The following is a 19,264-nucleotide window of genomic DNA, read 5'->3' as shown; positions in this document are numbered from 1 at the left end:
AGGAGAACTAATGAGAACAATTCAGTGTCAATCACAGAAACTAGGACACTTGAATGAGGGCTGAAGCAAACTCCATTCTGATAGCTCTTCAATTAACACTCAAATGAATTGTAAGTATCAGAAATCTCTACCAAGTATTTTGAAAAATACCTTGAAAATAAAAAGAAAAGGATTTGCTAATGAATCATAAAATTGTTTGAATGCAGAATTTAAATTCAAGACTACTGGGAATGCGTCATGGAAAAAAAATGCAAGTTTTGAGCTCTAGTATAATTTAGGGAATAAAGAGACTGAGATGTGTGGTATAAAGGAACAGATCCAGATACTCAAAGCAGGAGGAAGCCAGGCAGGGGAAGAGTTCACAAAATACTGTTAAAAACTGGAAACTGTTAACTTTGCTTAGAAAGAACTAAATAAGAATTTTCAGAATGTCCAAGTCAAAAATCTCGAAGTGCTTGAAAATCAATTTCAACAAGAATGCAACATAATATTATGTGAACATAAAGAATATCAATAACAAGTTATACTTTAAAAATGGAGCATAGTAAGATCAGACCCAAATACTTTACGAGGGTACTCTAACACAAAGAAAACCAACTGATATAAGAATATATTAAGTCAGACAACAAAACAAATTAGACAAAGAGGTAGGTATAGATGTTATAATGTATCTTGAATGAAGTAGGCAAGGTAGAGAGTGGAGAGGTGTAGGGAGGTAATGCCAGGCCTAGTGTTGGAGCAATGATAGCTAGAAATGCACAAGGGACTGGAATGAGAAGAGCTGGGTATCTCAGGGGTTTGCAATGCTTGAGGAGATCAGAATGATAGTAAGGCATGATGCTATGGAGGGAGTTGAATACAAATTTAGAAAATTAAAGTGAACGTGTTGTTTGCCTAGGAGTCAATGTCAGTCAGGAAGCATGAGAAGAGTGGTGAAAGGAACTTGCTATAACAGAGTTTTGGATAACCTTAGGTTTACAGGCAGTGGAATGTGGGGGATGAGCCACGAGTGCATCAGAAGACATGATGTTAATGACAATGAATGAATGAGGATTTCAGTGACTGATCAACTGAAACAGGGTCAATGTTGACTAACGTTGTAGAAGTGAAAATAGGCACTATTAGTGAAGACCGAAATATGAGCTTGGAAGCTCATCTGAGGATCAGATCTGATGCCAAGGTTTTGAACAGACTGGCTTATTCAAGATTTTTGTCAGAGAAAGGGATGGAGTTAGTAGCTAGGGAACAGAGTTTGAAAATGGGGACCAAAAACAAGGGTTTCAATCTTCTAATAGTAACTCAGAGGAAATCTCAGCTCATCCAGGACTCGATGTTGAATAAGCAGACAGGTAATTTATAAAAAACAGTACAACAAAAAAGACTATGGACTCAACTGATCAGTACAATGGCAGGAAATGTATTTGAGAATGTAAATGTGTTTTCTCAAACAGGGTGTCCAAATATTTACAATAAACAGTGATGACTCAAAATGGACTTATTTCATTCCCAAAATACTGCATTCAGCCCTGAGGACTTGGTGCAAAATGATACTGGACCAATTATGGGTTAGATGGAGTCAGCACATACTGACATTTTGAATTAGTACTAATTGGATGATGGTTCAGAGCATTTGATGTTTTTCCAATAATCTGATTCATAATATTTTAAGATTTAAAACAATGGTAAGGAATTCATCCACCCAAAACCAGTATTATTTTAATATGTACTTAAGAACAGATTTGATAAATTTAAAAATAGATTTGAACATTGTGCAATCAACAACAAACATGGTCACTTTTAACCATAAGATGGAGGGAAGGGTTATTAATAAAACAGTTGAAGATCCAGGACGCTACTCTGAGGAACTCCTGCAGTGATGTCTTAGAGCTGAGATGATTGATGTCCAACAACTACAATCACCTTCCTGTATGTTAAATATGACTCTGACCATTGGAATGTTTTACCCATATTTCCATGCTCTCCAATTTTGATTGGGGTCCTCGATGCCATAGTTAGTTAAATGCAGCGTTGACATCAAGACAGTCACTCTCACCTCACCTCTGAAGTTCAGCTCTTCTGTCCATATTTGCACAAAAGCTGTAAAACCATCTGAAGCTGAGTGGCCCTTATGGAATAAAAAGTGAGTTCTGCAGATGCTGGAGATCAGAGCTGAAAATGTGTTGCTGGTTAAAGCACAGCAGGTTAGGCAGCATCCAAGGAACAGGAAATTCGACGTTTCGGGCCAGAGCCTTTGGATGCTGCCCAACCTGCTTTGCTTTAACCAGCAACACATTTTCAGCTCTGATCTCCAGCATCTGCAGACCTCACTTTTTATTCCATAAGGGCCACTCAGCTTCAGATGGTTTTACAGCCCAAACATGTGTATGCAGGCTGCTAGCTGCTAGTACTATTGAAGCTGCCTTCCATCACTTGGCGGGTGATTGGGAGTAGACTGATGAGGCAACAATTGATAGAATTGGATTTGCTCTTTTTTCATTGACAGTATGTACCTTGGCAATTTTCCACAAGGTTTGAGAGACACCAGTTTTCTTTAGTTACACTGGAAAGCTACACTTGGCTAGGGCTGCAACTTATTCTGGAGCACAAATCCTCAGTACAAATCCAGTGTTTTCAACCATTTCTTGATATCATATAGAGTGAAACAAAGTAATTGAAGGCTGGCATTTGTGGAAGACCTCAGAAGGCTGCTCAGATAGATCATCCATGTGGCACTACAGGTTGAAGGCGATACAAATGCAATGATCTTGCCTTTTTGCACCGATGTGTCAGGCTCCCTCATCTTGGAGGTTGAGAATATTTGTGGAGCTCTACCTTCCTGTCTGTTGTTTAATTGCTCCACCTAGATTTCACACCACCTCAAAGCTCAGATTTGAACTGTTAGTTGTGGGAGAGACCTGCTGAGTTTGGCTGTATTCAAAAGGGGGGGGGGGGGTGTAGATGGTGGCTCAGTGGTTAGCACTGCTGCCTCACAAATGTCACAGACTTGGGTTTGGTTCCAGCCTCGGCCAATTGTCTGTGTGGAGTTTGCACGTTCTTCCAGTATCTGCGTGGGCTTCCTTCAGGTGCTCCGATTTCCTCCTACAATCCAAAGATGTGCAGGTCAGGTGAATTGACCATGCTAAATTTCCCATGGTGTTTAGGGATGTTTTAGTTAGGGATAAATGTAGGGGAATGGGTCTGGGTGGGTTACTCTTCAGAGGGTTGGTGTGGACCTGTTGGGCCAAAGGGCATGTAGGGATTCCAATTCTAATTCTAATGTAACTTCACCATGTTCATAACTCATTTCCTATGATGTCTGCTGCTGTTCCTGCTCTCTTCCCTGAACCAGGATTGATCTCCTGGCTTGATGACAATGGTAGAGTGGGCGAGCCAGGCATTAGATTACAGTGCTGATTGTGTACTGTTCTGCTATAGCTGATTGGTGTGGACAAAATCAAGTGGTCTTCTCCTTTCTGTTGGTTCCCTATCCACTTGCTGATGCAGCTTACCAGCTGCATCTTTAATGAATTGCTTTTTAAACAAGTCATTTTGTTTTTAAAAATTTCCTTGCCATCTTTCAGCTTCTATTTTAATACAATGTTTATGTCCCAGTCTTTAATTTGCTCTCTGCAATATGTTTCCACAAGAATTTGAATATTACTGCTTTCCACTTCCAGGTTTGCTGTCCATGAGATTTCTTTAAATATGATTGCCTACTTAGGCAGCTTGATGCTATCACTGCAGCTCAGTATTGGGAATACCCATCAAACAACACCAGAATCAACTATCCATCAAGAGAGGTCATACTCCAAAATGATCACAAAATCTGCTCAGCAAAGTTTTCTTCAAAATCAGCAACAATCATCATTGCTTTGCACCTGACTGCAAGATGGTACTGCAGCTCTCCCATGATATAGATGATACTGTGCCCCTCTCTAGTGATGTGGAACACACTGTACTTCACTTCACTGTTTACCCTTGTCGGACAAAGTGATAGCATAATCCCAACTTTCAAGATAAGTTTTTGATTCTCATCAGCTATCTCTGCAACACTCTCAGCTTATCAAATAACACCAACATGAGATGAAAGCACCTTTGAAGTTGCTTGGGAGGAGTAATGGTCATAGTATCCATTGCTCCATTTGACCTAATTATTCTAGAGTGATAGTGCTTTCTGTTTCTGAGCAGTGTGCATTCACTGCAAGGTAATTGTTTACAATGCTAAAAGAGAATATTTTATTACCCAAACTGCAGCAATGCCTCAGGCACTTGGAACCACATTGCCAACCATTGTGTAAACTTAATTGGACCTTACAAGAAAAAAATCAATTGAATCAAATAGGGAACTACTGAAATGGAATATTCATGTCATACACTTAAATTTCACAAGGATAACTTGTCTAACAATGTCACCTTCAAATTCTTCAATACATTGTTACTACAGAAATAAAGGGCAGTTCTATGATACCTGTCATGATAGATGTCAGTTTGGTCCCATGGAATTTTTGTCTTACAAATTCATTAACAAGAGAATGCAATTCTTCTTGTCTAAGGTTAACACTGAAAGGCTTTCCTTGTTGGATGAACTGACTCATGAATATATTTAGTACATACTTATGCAGTGAGAAATGCTCTTGTTTCCTTCATCCATGTAGTTTCCAGGTGTTGAGCATTTGCAGCTGCCTGGGGCAATTTAATTTGAAGCATGGTGTTGCAAAATCAGCATTAATATTCCAAACAGAATGATTTGCAATCAGAATTAACAAAGAACCAGATGCTTCTGAATACATCATTCTGTTCAAAAAATGTCAGATTTTTCCTGTACGGAGCTCTTAGCCAAATTGTATAAAAGAGGTAGATGGCTAGGTTTTGTCAGCTCCAAAATTGTTTTAGAATTCTACTGATTACACACTCTCTTTAGGATTGAAATTGTCAAATTCAGAAAATTTAAGAGAAGTGCCAGTACAGCAATGAGCAGTATTCCCATCCATAGTTAATATCACAGAACACTTTCCCCAGCCCAAATTGTCCAGTACATTGTTTGGATAGCTGGAAAATGGATGCACATTGGGAATTGTGTTCAAATTCTGTGGAATTCCTGGTGCACATGCACGGGCAGTAATTACCTGGGTAGTTTTAACTTCCAAAGAGCTGATTTCCACTGCAGTTATCAATTTCTTGGGTCATATTTGCAGTAGGCTCAATAATGTTACACTGGTTGATAGCCAACATAACCAACTGAGCCCTACAATCACCAACTTCCAACAGACCAAACAACTCCCCAGCCGACCACCATCTCAGTCACTCTTTCACCTACAAACTAATCCACTGAAAGATTTGGACTTTTAAAAAATATGCTGGGATGCACCAGCCACAGTCACGAAAAAGTGGAGTTCCCTTACTTTGTCTTTTTTTGCACTCGATGGTCTACCCATCAATGTTGCATTGACCATCAATGCTTCAGTCAGGATCAGAAGACCCAGCTAAAGAATTGTGCAAGGACTACAGTGCAGGAATCCACATAAGCAGCATCAATGCATTGGGCATCAATTTTGACCAGGAGATTTTGGGTGCCAAGTTAAATCTGCTTTCTTTAAGATAGATGGGGATAATTGTTAAAACAAGTCAAATCTTTGAATAAACTTGGACATAACTTTGAATAAACTTGGACAGAAGTTTTGATTTCCATCAAACCCATCTAAATTCTATTTGTTTCTGTAGTTGTGGGACATCAGTCTCCATGACAATCTAATGGGTCTGTCTGTACAAGATGTCAATATAGCTGATAAATTTGGACGTGTTTACAGTCGGGGTCATTCCATTTCAGGAAGAATGAAAATTTAATGAAAATGGTACAGCATAGATTCACTAAGCAATTACTAGGGTTATAGTTACAGAAGAAACTTGCCAAGTTAGGCCTGTTTCAGGTCAGCAAAAAGTGTTAAGTGGTGACAAAACACAATCACGGCAGGAGAACCAAATTGTTTTTACAAGCCAGTCAAATTGGTCAAGTAGATCACAAACTTAAGCAATGAGCAAAAAGAATTTTAAATGAATGTTAGAAAGAGATTCTTTACAACTTTCTTTTCTTAGTTATGGTGTGCAATTCTTTTTCACAAATTGTTGTTTTATTCTTTTGAGTGGGGAAAAAAAAATCTTTAAATAAGTTGGGGTTAATGAAACATTGGATCAGATTAGGTCCAAATCACTTTGTCTTTTCAATGACTTCAGTTAAGACTTTAAGAGCATATAATAGCCAGTTAACTACTTGACAAAAAAAATGCCTAATGACTTTAATGTTTGACAAGAAGAAAATATTCTTAGACATATTTATTGCCAGAGGAGATTCAGTGGATAAATTTGAAGTAATTGTATTAATGTTGTTGAGCCAATACGGTAAGGTGGGCTTTCTACCAGTTTGTTAGCAGAATTACTATATGCATAAATAACTGTTTCCGCATTATCTCCAATTATTTACTGCTCTGTTTAGAAAACTGAAATTAATTTTTTCTGGCACCTCATACGTTCCAGTGCTTCTTGCTGTTACAAATATCCCATGGTTGAGGCAGAGAGAAGATGTCCTTTGCCGGATAAACTTAGTCTATATACGGTATTACTGAATGTTAAAGCATATCTAACTGAAACTGGCTTCATCTGGGAGGAAGCAAAACTAAATCTCTCAAAATAATTAACTCAAATCATGCTCATCACTAAGAATTCTTGTATTCATGGAAACCGAACTGAAATATGTCGGTACATAATATATTTTCTGGAAAGGTTCTCTCATCTCCACTTATTATAATAATGAGGTAACTTTAAAGTGGCCATTGAGACTGTACTTGTAGAAAATCTTATACATTTAAAGTTGAAACTTTCATGCCCCCCCCCCCCCAACCCGATGTGTTTTCAGTTGGGTGACAGTGGAAGTACTCAATTGATTATTCCATTGATATCTGTCTGAAGTCTACAGCTTCTTGTTATTATTTTATAATCAAGACAGGAAATACAAGTTGGAAAATTGACCAGCTCAGCAGATTTCCCCTTCCCGTAGAGAGTTCTGGGGGCGGCTACACAGGTATTTGAGTGTCAAGCCAAACTGATTCGTAAACTCTGCTTCATTCTCTGAGACTTTGGTTCAGTTGTATAAAAGGCTGTTCGGTCTGTAACCCTCAACTCCTGACCCAAACACCTGCCCCCAGCAGCCATTTAACTAATATCCACCATGGGCCTTGAGGTGATAAGAAAGGAATTAAAATTCTAGCAATCTAAGTGAGCTCTCACTCAATCACTGGATACTGAAAAACTCCCAATCATGAAATCCATTCAAAAATGTTATATTTCCACAAGTGGTAAATCTGTTGTCAAATCAAACTTTTATTCACAAATTACATTAAAGACAGATCATCTTGTAATAGTCTCATAAAACTGCCAATCAAAATATGAAGAATTGTGAAAATAAGGTAAATTTAAATTTGATATTGAATCACTTATGTGATTCTTGCCCCATCCACTCTCCCTGCTGCCAAAATAGGACCTGTCAGTATAAAGGGAAGTGATGACATAGAGATATTATTACTCGACTATTAACCCAGAGATTTAGGTATATTCTGGGGACTCAGATTCAACTATGGCAATTGGTGGAATTGGGATTCATTTCAAAAAAGTTTGGAATTAAGAGGCTAAAAATGACCACAAATCCATTGTTGATTGTTGGAAAAACCCAACCTGTTCATTTTAGGAAAGGACTTTCCCTGGTCTGGCCTAAATGTGACTCTAGACCCATATAATGTGATTGACTCAAACAATTAGGACAATAAATGTTGAGCCAATGATACCCCCACCCTGTGAATGAAGAAAGAAAGAAATGTGGCACTTCAACATATTCTCATTGATTATTAAAGTTGGTCTGACTCATGAAAATCTGATCCTATATGTGCTCATTTTTCATTTTTATTCACAGTGGTTTTGATTTGGAAGAGAATGCACAATGTGAGGAAAACATTCTTCATTTTTTAAAATCTGGAAATGGTGCTAGTGCCAACTCTACCTGTCCACAATGCAAATGAGCTGCAGCCTGTTTGACAAGTGCATCCTCAAACAAAGAGAAGTTGGTTGGAAAACACAATATTACACACCATAGAGGCACAGACAGATTATCAGTGACGGCATACGTCAGACAGAAAGCAATCAAGAGTGATGGCTCAGGTGGAAAACACCAGGAAGCAAATTACAAGATGTTTAGTGATACGCTTATCTTAATTTTTACTTTCTTGTGCCTCAGAGTGAAGAATGTTAGTGCCATCTACTTTTCCATCTAATGTGCCGAAAACAATGCACTCAAAAAATTATGATAATTCAGTCTAACATCCCTGGTCCCCCATTAATTTGTCTCAGCTCCAACTTGAGAGGGCACTCCTGACAGCATGAGAGAAACAATTGTCTGCATTTTTACCAGCAACAATTTTATGACCACAATTAAATAGAAAATTTGCAGAACTAATTAGTAGCAAATTAGGAGTGTTTCATGTAATGTGCTGTTTCCACTGGCCACTGGATTGAAGTAGGTCAAACAATTTTATATGGAGCTGAACATTCAGCAGGCAGGTTGCTTCATTGTATTTCTCTGCATTAGAGTTAAACCCTGTCTCTGAACTGAAGGACAAACATTAACCCATATTACTAAGCGCCTCATACATCATATTTGCAAGGAGTATATTAATCTTTTAATTGTACATAACTTAAAACAAAATTCATAAAATTACCACATAACAAAATTAAGACGACAAATTGGCAATTCAAATAGGAAAAGGATTTTGGATTCACCTGTGGCCGTGGGTGACCTCTAACAAGGCAGGTTAGCTCCAAGGTTTCTCCTTCCCGAATGGTGTATACCCTTTCTGTATATCGTTCTTCTTCTATGTTACATGCTTGACCAGAGTGCATGATGCTCACAGTTGGCGGAGCTGAAAAATAATAAAAAGAGGTGCAGTCAGTACTAATTTTACAAATGCCTGATTAATATTTCCTGTTCAGTGAAAATCCAAGACCTTTTCTATCCCAATTTAAAACAATTCATCTGCTATAAATTCCTATTCTTTGAACAATGTTCCACCTGGATAACATTTGGAGGTTTACAGCCCAGAAGCTCGACTCAGCTGAGTGAAATGAGCTGTAAAGTGGTACCAATTTGGTTCTCTACAAGTTCTCAGAAAGTCACACATGAAATATTTTGTATTTCAGAATATTCTGGAGGAATTGGCCAATTCTTACAAGTATGTGACTCTACAATTGTGCTCATTGGCTAATGAAGAAAAGATACAGAAGAAAAATAAGTACGGGAGAAAGGCAGATAAATTGGTTTTTTTTCATTGTTTGTTGGTGAATGACGAGGTGGGATGTGCATTCTCTCCAATATGTTTGTCCATATAATGCTTTCCTCACGATTACTGAAACATTAAATCAGAAGATACTTCTCCAGGAAATGACCAGCACAAGAACAACATTAGCACAGATTTGAAAACAGTTCACTTATGTTCCATACAATAATTTGGTTCAACAATATCAAACCCGCTTACATACATGAAGACTGTTACATTAAACCCTACTTCAGAATTGCTGTCTGTAATTTGAACTAACACCTAGATGCGGAACTGAGAGATTGCCATTCTGTTGGAGCTTCTATCTTTTGGAATAAGTTAAATTCAAGATATGCAGCAAATAGATGTAAAATATGGGGTGTAGGTATGCTCACTGAGCTGTAGGTTTGATATCCAGACATTTCATTACCTGGCTAGGTAACATCATCAGTGGCGACCTCCAAGTGAAGCGAAACTGTTGTCTCCTGCTTTCTATTTATAAGTTTGTCCTGGATGGGGTTCCTGGGGTTTGTGGTGATGTCATTTCCTGTTTGTTTTCTGAGGGGTTGATAGATGGTATCTAGATCTGTGTGTTTGTTTATGGTATTGTGGTTGGAGTGCCAGGCGTCTAGGAATTCTCTGGCATGTCTTTGCTTAGCTTGTCCCAGGATAGATGTGTTGGCCCAGTCGAAATGGTGGGTTTTTTCATCCGTGTGTAGGGCTACAAGGGAGAGAGGATCATGTCTTTTTGTAGCTAGCTGGTGTTCGTGTATCCTGGTGGCTAACTTTCTTCCTGTTTGTCCTACGTAGTGTTTGTGGCAGTCTTTGCATGGAATTTTGTAGACGATGTTGGTTTAGTCCATGGGTTGTACTGGGTCTTATAAGTTTGAGAGTTTTTGTTTGAGAGAGTTGGTGGGTTTGTGTGCTACTGGGATTCCGAGGGGTCTTAGTAGTCTGGCTGTCATTTCTGAGACTTCTTTGATATATGGTAAGGTGGTTAGGGTTTCTGGTTGTGTTTGGTCTGCTTGTCGTGGTTTGTTCTTGAGGAATCTGCAGACTATATTTTTTGAGTATCTGTTCTTCTTGGATACGTTGTATAGGTAGTTCTCCTCTGTTTTCTGAAGTTAGTCTGTGCTGCAGTGTGAGGTGGCTTGTTGGAATAGTGTCCTGATACAGCTTTGTTTGTGTGTGTTGGGATGGTTGCTGGTGTAGTTAAGTATTTGGTCAGTGTTTGTCGGTTTTCTGTATACGCAAGTTTGTAGATCTCCGTTGTCCTTTCTTTCGACTGTGGCGTCCAGGAATGCGAGTTTGTTGTTGGTTTCTTCCTCCTTGGTGAACTTTATGCCTGTGAGGGTTTCGTTTTGTGATGACAAAGGTGTCATCTACTAGCGGACCCAGATTTTTGGTTTGAGGGTTGGTAGGGCTGTTTGTTCTAGTCTTTGCATTACCGCTTCTGCTATGAATCCTGATAGCGGAGATCCATAGGACAAACAGGAAGAAAGTGAGCCACCAGAATACACGAACACCAGCTAGCCACAAAAAGACACGATCCTCTCTCCCTCGTAGCCCTACACATGGATGAAAAAACCCACCATTTTGACTGGGCCAACACATCTATCCTGGGACAGGCTAAGCAAAGACATGCCAGAGAATTCCTAGAGGCCTGGCACTCCAACCACAATGCCATAAACAAACACACAGATCTAGATACCATCTATCAACCCCTCAGAAAACAAACAGGAAATGACATCACCACAAACCCCAGGAACCCCATCCAGGACAAACATATAAATAGAAAGCAGGAGACAACAGGTTTGCTTCACTTGGATCTTGCCACTGATGATATTACCTAGCCAGGTAATGAAATGTCTGGACATCAAACCAACAGCTCAGCGAGCATACCTACACCCTAAACCTCAACCTGAGCTACAAACCTTCACAAACCTTGTAAAAAAGATGTGTATTGGCATATTTTACAACAGGGTTCATTGAAGGGCACAGGATTGTTCTAATTTCTTGGCCAATATTTCTCCCTCAATCAACGATACCAGAACAGGTCAAAAGAGAACTATTTGTGATTATAATCTTGTTGCTGCCTTCCAAGTACAGTTTTCTGTAAATACAATGCTACTCTCCAGAGTTAAAGGAATTTTGTACAGAAACAGTGAGATTAGCTTATACGAATCATGTTAGTTATGCCTATGATATTGCTGCAGGGAAGAAGGACAATTAATGATCAGCTGCTATTACTGAGTCTATCCCCTTCTGGCACAGTGGATCTTCTGCACATAATCATCCCATTCGTACCCTATGCTGCTAAAACGGCAAATGACATTCGAGGGAATGCATAAACATCACTAAAGAATATTTCCAGCTGTGCTAAACATTTGCTGGATGATATTATGAGACAGAAAACCTACAAAGATATAAAATGTTAAATTATATTGACTGCCACACTTAATCATTCAAGGACAGCAACTACTGAACAATATACTTATCTTATGAAATGATCTGCTAAATTGAAAGAAGCTAAATTATCATTGTAATTCAAATCTCATACATACAATAAAACTGATCTACAACAAACATTCCTCCGAATAGCAGAATGAACTACTTATTTCCTTCAACTGCCTCATCACAAAATAGCATTTTAGAGATTGCTTTAAAGTTTAAAAAACACAAACAGCCAAAAATGATGCTAAATCAAAAGGTAGTGTACTGTATGTTGAAAATCTGAAATTAAAAAACAGAATTATTGGAAATACTCTGCAGATCACGCAGCATCTATGGAGAGAGGGAAATGAGAAGGCTACAGAAATTTCAATGGTTGTTTTTGCAAGGCTGCAACTGCACAGGGGATCAGGTGGAAGCCCAATGCAGCTGATTCAACATGAGGTATTCTGGAAATACAAATTTCCTTTGGCTGATTGCTCTACATCTGGAATTCTCTGAAAAAGTCCCTTATCATTGTAGGATTTTGGAGGGCTCTAACTCATTTGAGTTAAATGTGCAAACAGGAAAGTTACAAGATTAAAAACCTATTCTAACTCTTGGGCAACTATTAAAGAGAACCACTGACTCACCATAACCTGTACAAAACTACACCCCCCCCCCCCGCCCCGCACCCCCGACACTTTATAATCTCCCAACCCAAAACACCAACACCACCAAACCCAGCTGGACCTGATACCACCCTTGAACCAACCCTTTGATTGACCCTAAGTTCTCATCCATTTCCCTAACACCAAATGATCTCACTTATTTGCCTCCCTGACACCTCACCCACCTGGCACTGCAACCAACTCATGTGTCTGTCACCCTATCTCTACCCTCCATATACCACGAACATCCCAAACCCATTTGACACCCTAGCCCCTCACCCAATGACACCCTCGTCCACCAGCCACCCAATGCGTTCAACCACCTGACATCCTAACCTCTCACCATTCTGACACACTTGTCCCTACCCCTCCACTCTCCAACTCCGCATTTGCCATCTTATCCATTTCCAGCAGCTGTCAAACCAGTGAATGGACATTTAAACTACAAATTGCAACACTTAATGTCATGGGGGCATAGTTTTGAAATTGATTCTCCCTGCTGCTGGATTGATCTCCACTGTTCCATATCAAGAGGCTCCAGTCCAGGAAATTCCAAGACGAAGTCAATCAAAGGTAAGTATGTATCTATTCCTGATGAAGGGATGATGCCTGAAATATCGATTTTCCTGCTACCTGGATGCTGCCTGACCTGCTGTGCTTTCTAGCACCACACTCTCGACTCTGATCTCTAGCATCTGCAGTCCTCACTTTCTCCCATATTCATGTATTGCAAGAAGTCAGCACAATTATGGAAGTCAAGTCTCTCCAGCATTTAGGAAAATGCATATTTGAAAGTAATGCTCCCTTTATATTCTTAAACAAGACACTGCTATTCTCTAAATTGGGGTACTATTTCCCTCCAGGAGATATTTTTATGAAATATAAGAGAACATGCAGTCAGCAAGATTCCAATCATTGAAGAGGAATGTTTCCAAGGAATTAGTAAATATTTGTTTGTCCTCCTGCTTACAAGATGACTGCTAACCACCTGAAAATTTGCTGATTTTTCCTCGATCCCTCTGACACAGTAGCTGACAGCTTGAAACAATTAGAGTTAAATTCAACCCTTGAAATTCCTCTCAAGAAGCCAAGTGATCACTCATCGTCAACACTGCTCGGAGCATCACAGACATTTATCTCAGGGCTGTGATGTCCAGTGGAGGTAAAGATAGTACAGGTCTCACTAAAGGTGGTACCACTCAGCTCTATAATAATATCCAGAGTATAACCACACTGGTATTTGCTGCCGGGCAAGTATAGAGGGTTTAGGTGCAGCTCCGTCTTTATTTATTTGGAAACTCTCAGTGACTTGAAGATTTACTTGGAAATCATTAAGAAGGATCTGCTCATGTATACCGAGCACATTGAATACAAGACCAATACCATCATAATCTGTGCCCTCAAATGCCATGGAAAATATTTCTATGAATTCAGTGGTTGGAAACTCTGAAGGAAACATCTCAACACTGCCCTGGTGTACTCAGTACCTGCTTGAATTGGTAATTCACTTTCCAGTCACAGAGAGCTATCCTCATTTATATTCCATCTGCGAGCATCTTGTTGGCTCTTTTGCCTCTTAAGGAAAAGGATCACTAGTAAGTTATGACACAGTTCATAAGTTTGAATTCTCAACAGTACAATATCAAACCTTGCAGTAGTGAAATGAATGGGACAACTCTCAATAAATTGTATGAATGCACTGTCACTACCCTCTTTGATGTGGAGTTGATGTTGGACTGGGATAGACAAAGTTAAAAATCACAACACCAGGTTACAGTCCAACTTTGAATTTGGAGGGACATACTTTCAGAGAGCTGCTCCTTCATTACATAGCTAGTGGGACATGATCCTCCTCAATATAGTGATGCAGCCTATCCCTTTGAATGACTGTATCTCCGGGTTGGTGAAACTATCTGTTGACTGTTTGCATCTCCATTGACTGCTCGGTTGTGTGCATTTCAAAATCGCTCAGAAAAGGACACAAAATCACTTCTTTTTGGATAATCATTGTAAGAAAGATTTGTTTGGACCACTGAAACAATAAATAAGTATTCATAAACATACAGTGATATCTTTGTGGGCTGGAGACAAATGATACACCAAGTTGACATTTGATCCAATGGACTGCCTGAAAATTGGAAAAATTTGAAAAAGAGTACTGTATTAGAACATAGAACATCACAGCGCAGTACAAGCCCTTTGGTCCTCAATGTTGTGCTAACCCGTGGAACTAATCTGAAGTGTATCTAACGTATACTATTCCATTGTCGTCCATATGTCTATCCAATGACCATTTGAATGCGCTTAAAGTTGGTGAGTCTACCACTGTTGCAGGTAGTGTGTTCCATGCCCCTATTACTCTGAGTAAAGAAACTACCTCTGACATCTGTCCTATATCTATCACTCTTCAATTTAAAACTATGTCCCCCCGTGCTAGCCATCAATATCAGAGGAAAAATGCTCTCACTGTCCAACCTATCTAATCCTCTGATTATCTTATATGTCTCAATTAAGTAACCTCTCAACTTCTTCTGTCTAACAAAAACTGCCTGAAGACCATCAGCCTTCCCTTTACAACAGGCAACATCCTAGTAAATCTCCTCTGAACCCTTTCCAAAGCTTCCATATCCTTCCTATAATGCAATGGCCAGAACTATACGCAGTACTCCAAATGTGGGTGCACCAGAGCTTTGTACAGCTGCAGCATGACTTCATGCTTCTAAAATTCAATTCCTCTACCAATAAAAGCTAATACATCGTATGCCTTCTTAATAACCCTAGCAACACGGGTGGCAACTTTCAAGGATCTATATACCTGGACACTGAGATCTCTCTGCGCATCTAAATGACCAAAAATCTTACCATTCACCCAGTTCTCTGCATTCATGTTTCTCCTTCCAAAAAGTGAATCACCTCACACTTTCCACATTAAACTCCATTTTCCATCTCTCAGCCTCGTTCTGCAGCTTATCTATGTCTCTCTGAAACCTACAATATCCTTCGTCACTATTCACAATTCCACTGACCTTCGTGTCATCCGCAAGTTTACTAATCCATCCTTCTATGCCCTCATCCAGGTCATTTATAAAAATGATAAACAACAGTAGACTCAAAACAGATCCTTGCGGTACGCCAGTAGTAACTGAGCTCCAGGATGAACATTTCCCATCAGTCATCATCCTCTGTCTTCTTTCAGCTAGCCAATTCCTGAACCAAACTGTTAAATCATCCTTAATCCCATGCCTCCATATTTTGTGCAATAGCCTACTGTGAGGAACCTTACCAAACGCCTTGCTGAAATCCATGTATACCACATCAACCACTTTACCCTCATCCACCTGTTTGGTCACCTTCTCAAAGAACTCAATAAAGGTTTGTGAGGCATGTCCTACCCTTCACAAAACCATGCTAATTATCCCTAATCAATATTTTCCTTCTAGAGGATTATAAATTCTATCTCTTACAACCTTTTCCAACCTTTTACCAACAACAGAAGCAAGGCTCACTGCTATATAACTTCCAGGGTTTTTTCTACTCCTCTTCTTGAAAAGGGAACAACATTTGCTATCCTTGAGTCTTCTGGCACTATTCCTGTGACAATGATGACAAAGATCAAAGCCAAAAGCTCAGCAATCTCCTCCCTGGCTTCCCAGAAAATTCTAGGATAAATCCCAACCTGGCCCAAGGGACTTATCTACTTTTACACTTTCCAGGATTGCTAACACCTCCTCCTTGTGAACCTCAATCCCATCTAGTCTAGTAGCCTGTATCTCAGTATTCCCCCAACAACATTGTTTTTTTTCTAGTGTGACTACTGATGCAAAGTATTCATTTAGCACTTCTCCTATCTCCTCCACCTCCAGGCACAACCTCCCATTACTACGCTTGATTGGCCCTAATCATACTCTAGTCATACTTTTATTCCTGATATACCTATAGAAAGCTTTAGGATTTTCCTTTATCCTATCCGCCAATGACTTCTTATGGCCACAACATTGAAATTTCAGGTAGCAACCCATGCTGCAAGTTCACACACTTCAAACCACGTCTTGCTTGTCGTGCCTCATTGTGATCTTGAAATCTTAGTTCTGACTTCATTACTCTCAACCTCCTGTATACTCAAACTGCAATTTCATTTCCCAACCCACTTTTGAATTAGTTTAAAACCATCCATGGAGCATTAGCAAATTTTGTCCTCAGGATATTGGTATCCCTTTGGTTCAGGTAAGACCCTCCTGTTTGTAGAGGCCCCAATTATCCAGGAAACTCTTCTTGCAAACTCGTAATTACCAAATCACAGAGATAGTAGATCATTGCATTGTCTCTCTAAATGTAGGTTGAGAGATGTTGGATAATATCTCAATGAATTCCTAAAAGCTGGTTTAGGTAAAAGAAGATAATCCATAGTGACTTGAAAATCAGTTTTAGGAGCAGCTAAAGTACCTCAAAATTGGGAATTTTATTTGGGGAGAACATTGTTGAATAATATAATTGATTAAAAAGCTTGACAGTTTGTCATTCTTAAACTAACCCAACATTGGCACTTTTATTCTGTTTCAAGTATCTGTGTCTTTATGCTTGCACAAAAAATATTGCCTCAGGTCAGTCATATAGATTGCTTTGAAGAATTAACTTATTCACCATAATTAGGTTCTTTCATTGTTCATGGAAAAATATAGCTGAGTAAACAGAAACTATTATGAACAATGAGCCTACAGAAAAAGAAATCAAAAGTGATAATGAACTTGATTCATGAATTAATTCCTTGAATTCACTAAACATGACTTTGTGTATGAGAAATGCCTCACAAACCTGCTTGAGTTTTTTGAAGAAGTAACAAAGAGGATTGATGAGGGCAGATCAGTAGATGTGATCTATATTGACTTCAGTAAGGCATTTTATAAGGTTCCCCATGGGAGACTGGTTAGCAAAGTTAGATCTCATGGAATACAGGGAGACCTAGCCAGTTGGATACAGAACTGGCTCAAAAGGTAAAAGACAGAGGGTGGTGGGGGTGGTGGAGGGCTGTTTTTTCAGATTAAAGGTCTGTGATCAGTGGAGTGCCACAAGGAAGGGTTCTGGGTTCACTACTTTTCATCATTTATATGAATGATTTGGATATGAGCATAAGAGGTATAGTTAGTAAGTTTGCAGATGACACCAAAATTAGAGGTGTAGTGGACAGTGAAGAAGGTTACCTCAAATTACAATGGGATCTTGGTATGCTTTCTTTTATTGGTCAGAGTATTGAGTACAGGAGTTGGGAGGTCATGTTGCAGCTGTACAGGACATTAGTTGGCCACTGATGGAATATTCATGCAAATCTGGTCTCCTTCCTATCGGAAAGATGTTGTGAAACTTGAAAGGGTTTACAATAATCTTGCCAGCATTGGAGGATTCGAGCTACAGGGAGAGGCTGAACAGGCTAGGAGCATCAGAGGCTGAGGGGTGACCATATAGAGGTTTATAAAATCATTTTTTTTTTAAGATTAGATTATTACAGTGTGGAAACAGGCCCTTCAGCCCAACAAGTCCACACCGACCTTCCAAAGAGCAACCCACCCAGACCCATTCCCCTGCATTCACCCCTTCACCTAGCACTATGGGCAATTTAGCATGGCCAATTCACCTAACCTGCACATTTTTTCAGGCTATGGGAGGAAACCGGAGCATCTGGAGGAAACCCAAGCCGACACTGGGAGAATGCGCAAACTCCACACAGACAGTTGCCTGAGGCAGGAATTGAACACTGGGTGCTGTGAGGCAGCAGTGCTAACCACTGTGCCATCCAAAGAGGGGCATAGATAGCGTATATAGACCAGGTATTTTCCCTGAGGTGGGTGAGTCCGGAACTAGAATGCATGGGTTGGGTGTGGAGTGGGGGTGTGGGGCTGGGGGTGGAGATATAAAAGAGACCTAAGGGGCAACCTTTTCACACAGAGGGTGGTGTGTGTGGGGAATGGGCTGCCAGTGGAAGTGGCGGAGACTAGTACAATTGCAACATTTAAAAAGGCATCTGGATGGGTATATAAATAGGAAGGGTTGGAGAGATATGGGCCGGGTGCTGGCAGGTGGGGCTACATTGGATGGGATAGAGTCGTGGATGAGTTTGACCAAAGGGTCTATTTCCACGCTTACATCTCTATGACTCTAAATAGAAATTGATGAAACCTCAAGGATTGGATATTTAAATAGGTCTGTCCTTTTAACAACATAACAATTAAAGTTGGTATCTGTATATAATTTATTTAATCATGTCCTTTTCCCATTTGTAACACATACAAGTGGATCTGTGAAACTTGAAGAGCACACATATTATCAGGAAATATATATTGATAAATTTACTGCTTAGACTTAATCTTATTGAAAACAAAAGTAACTTGCCTCAAGATGTGACTGTAAATGTTTTTGAGCAAAGACATTGCAACCTAAAAATGTTACAACCTCTCTTTCCAATGCTTTCACACAAAAACCAAGACTGATGCTCCAGTGCTGTCAAGAGGGAATCTGCACCCCTGAAGGTGGCGCCTTTCAGAGGGTGTTTTTGGCTGCTCAGATGAATGCAAAGGATTACATGGAAGTATTTTGTGAAAGAACAGAAGTTATCCATGGGGTCCTAGTCAATATTTAGGGCTAATTCAGCTTCAAAAAGGCAGATTAGCTTGTCATTCACATTGCAATTGAAATAACTCCACAGAGGCCACCTGGTTAACTGTTATTTACACATGGAGAGTTCTTGATACAGATCCAGCTCAGAGTGAACAGAGCCTCTGACACTCCTTTTATGTCTGTCAGCTAGGGTTCCCT

At 39.6% G+C, this 19,264-nt stretch overlaps 1 protein-coding gene across 1 annotated transcript in view; it reads right to left on the bottom strand.

Moving 5' to 3' along the window:
- The window catches only part of mdga2a (MAM domain containing glycosylphosphatidylinositol anchor 2a), a 924,938-nt gene that overhangs the window by 661,359 nt on the left and 244,315 nt on the right, over nucleotides 1–19,264 (bottom strand). The window contains exon 2 of the mRNA XM_060828983.1: nucleotides 8,824–8,963. Within this exon, the coding sequence (XP_060684966.1) occupies nucleotides 8,824–8,963 (140 nt within the window). The remainder of the gene's footprint in view (nucleotides 1–8,823; nucleotides 8,964–19,264) is intronic.

The sequence above is a fragment of the Hemiscyllium ocellatum genome, chromosome 8 (genome assembly GCF_020745735.1).
Source record: "Hemiscyllium ocellatum isolate sHemOce1 chromosome 8, sHemOce1.pat.X.cur, whole genome shotgun sequence".
NCBI lineage: Eukaryota > Metazoa > Chordata > Chondrichthyes > Orectolobiformes > Hemiscylliidae > Hemiscyllium > Hemiscyllium ocellatum.
Note: the sequence above shows the minus strand (reverse complement) of the source record. Positions and strands in the feature narration are given on the sequence as shown.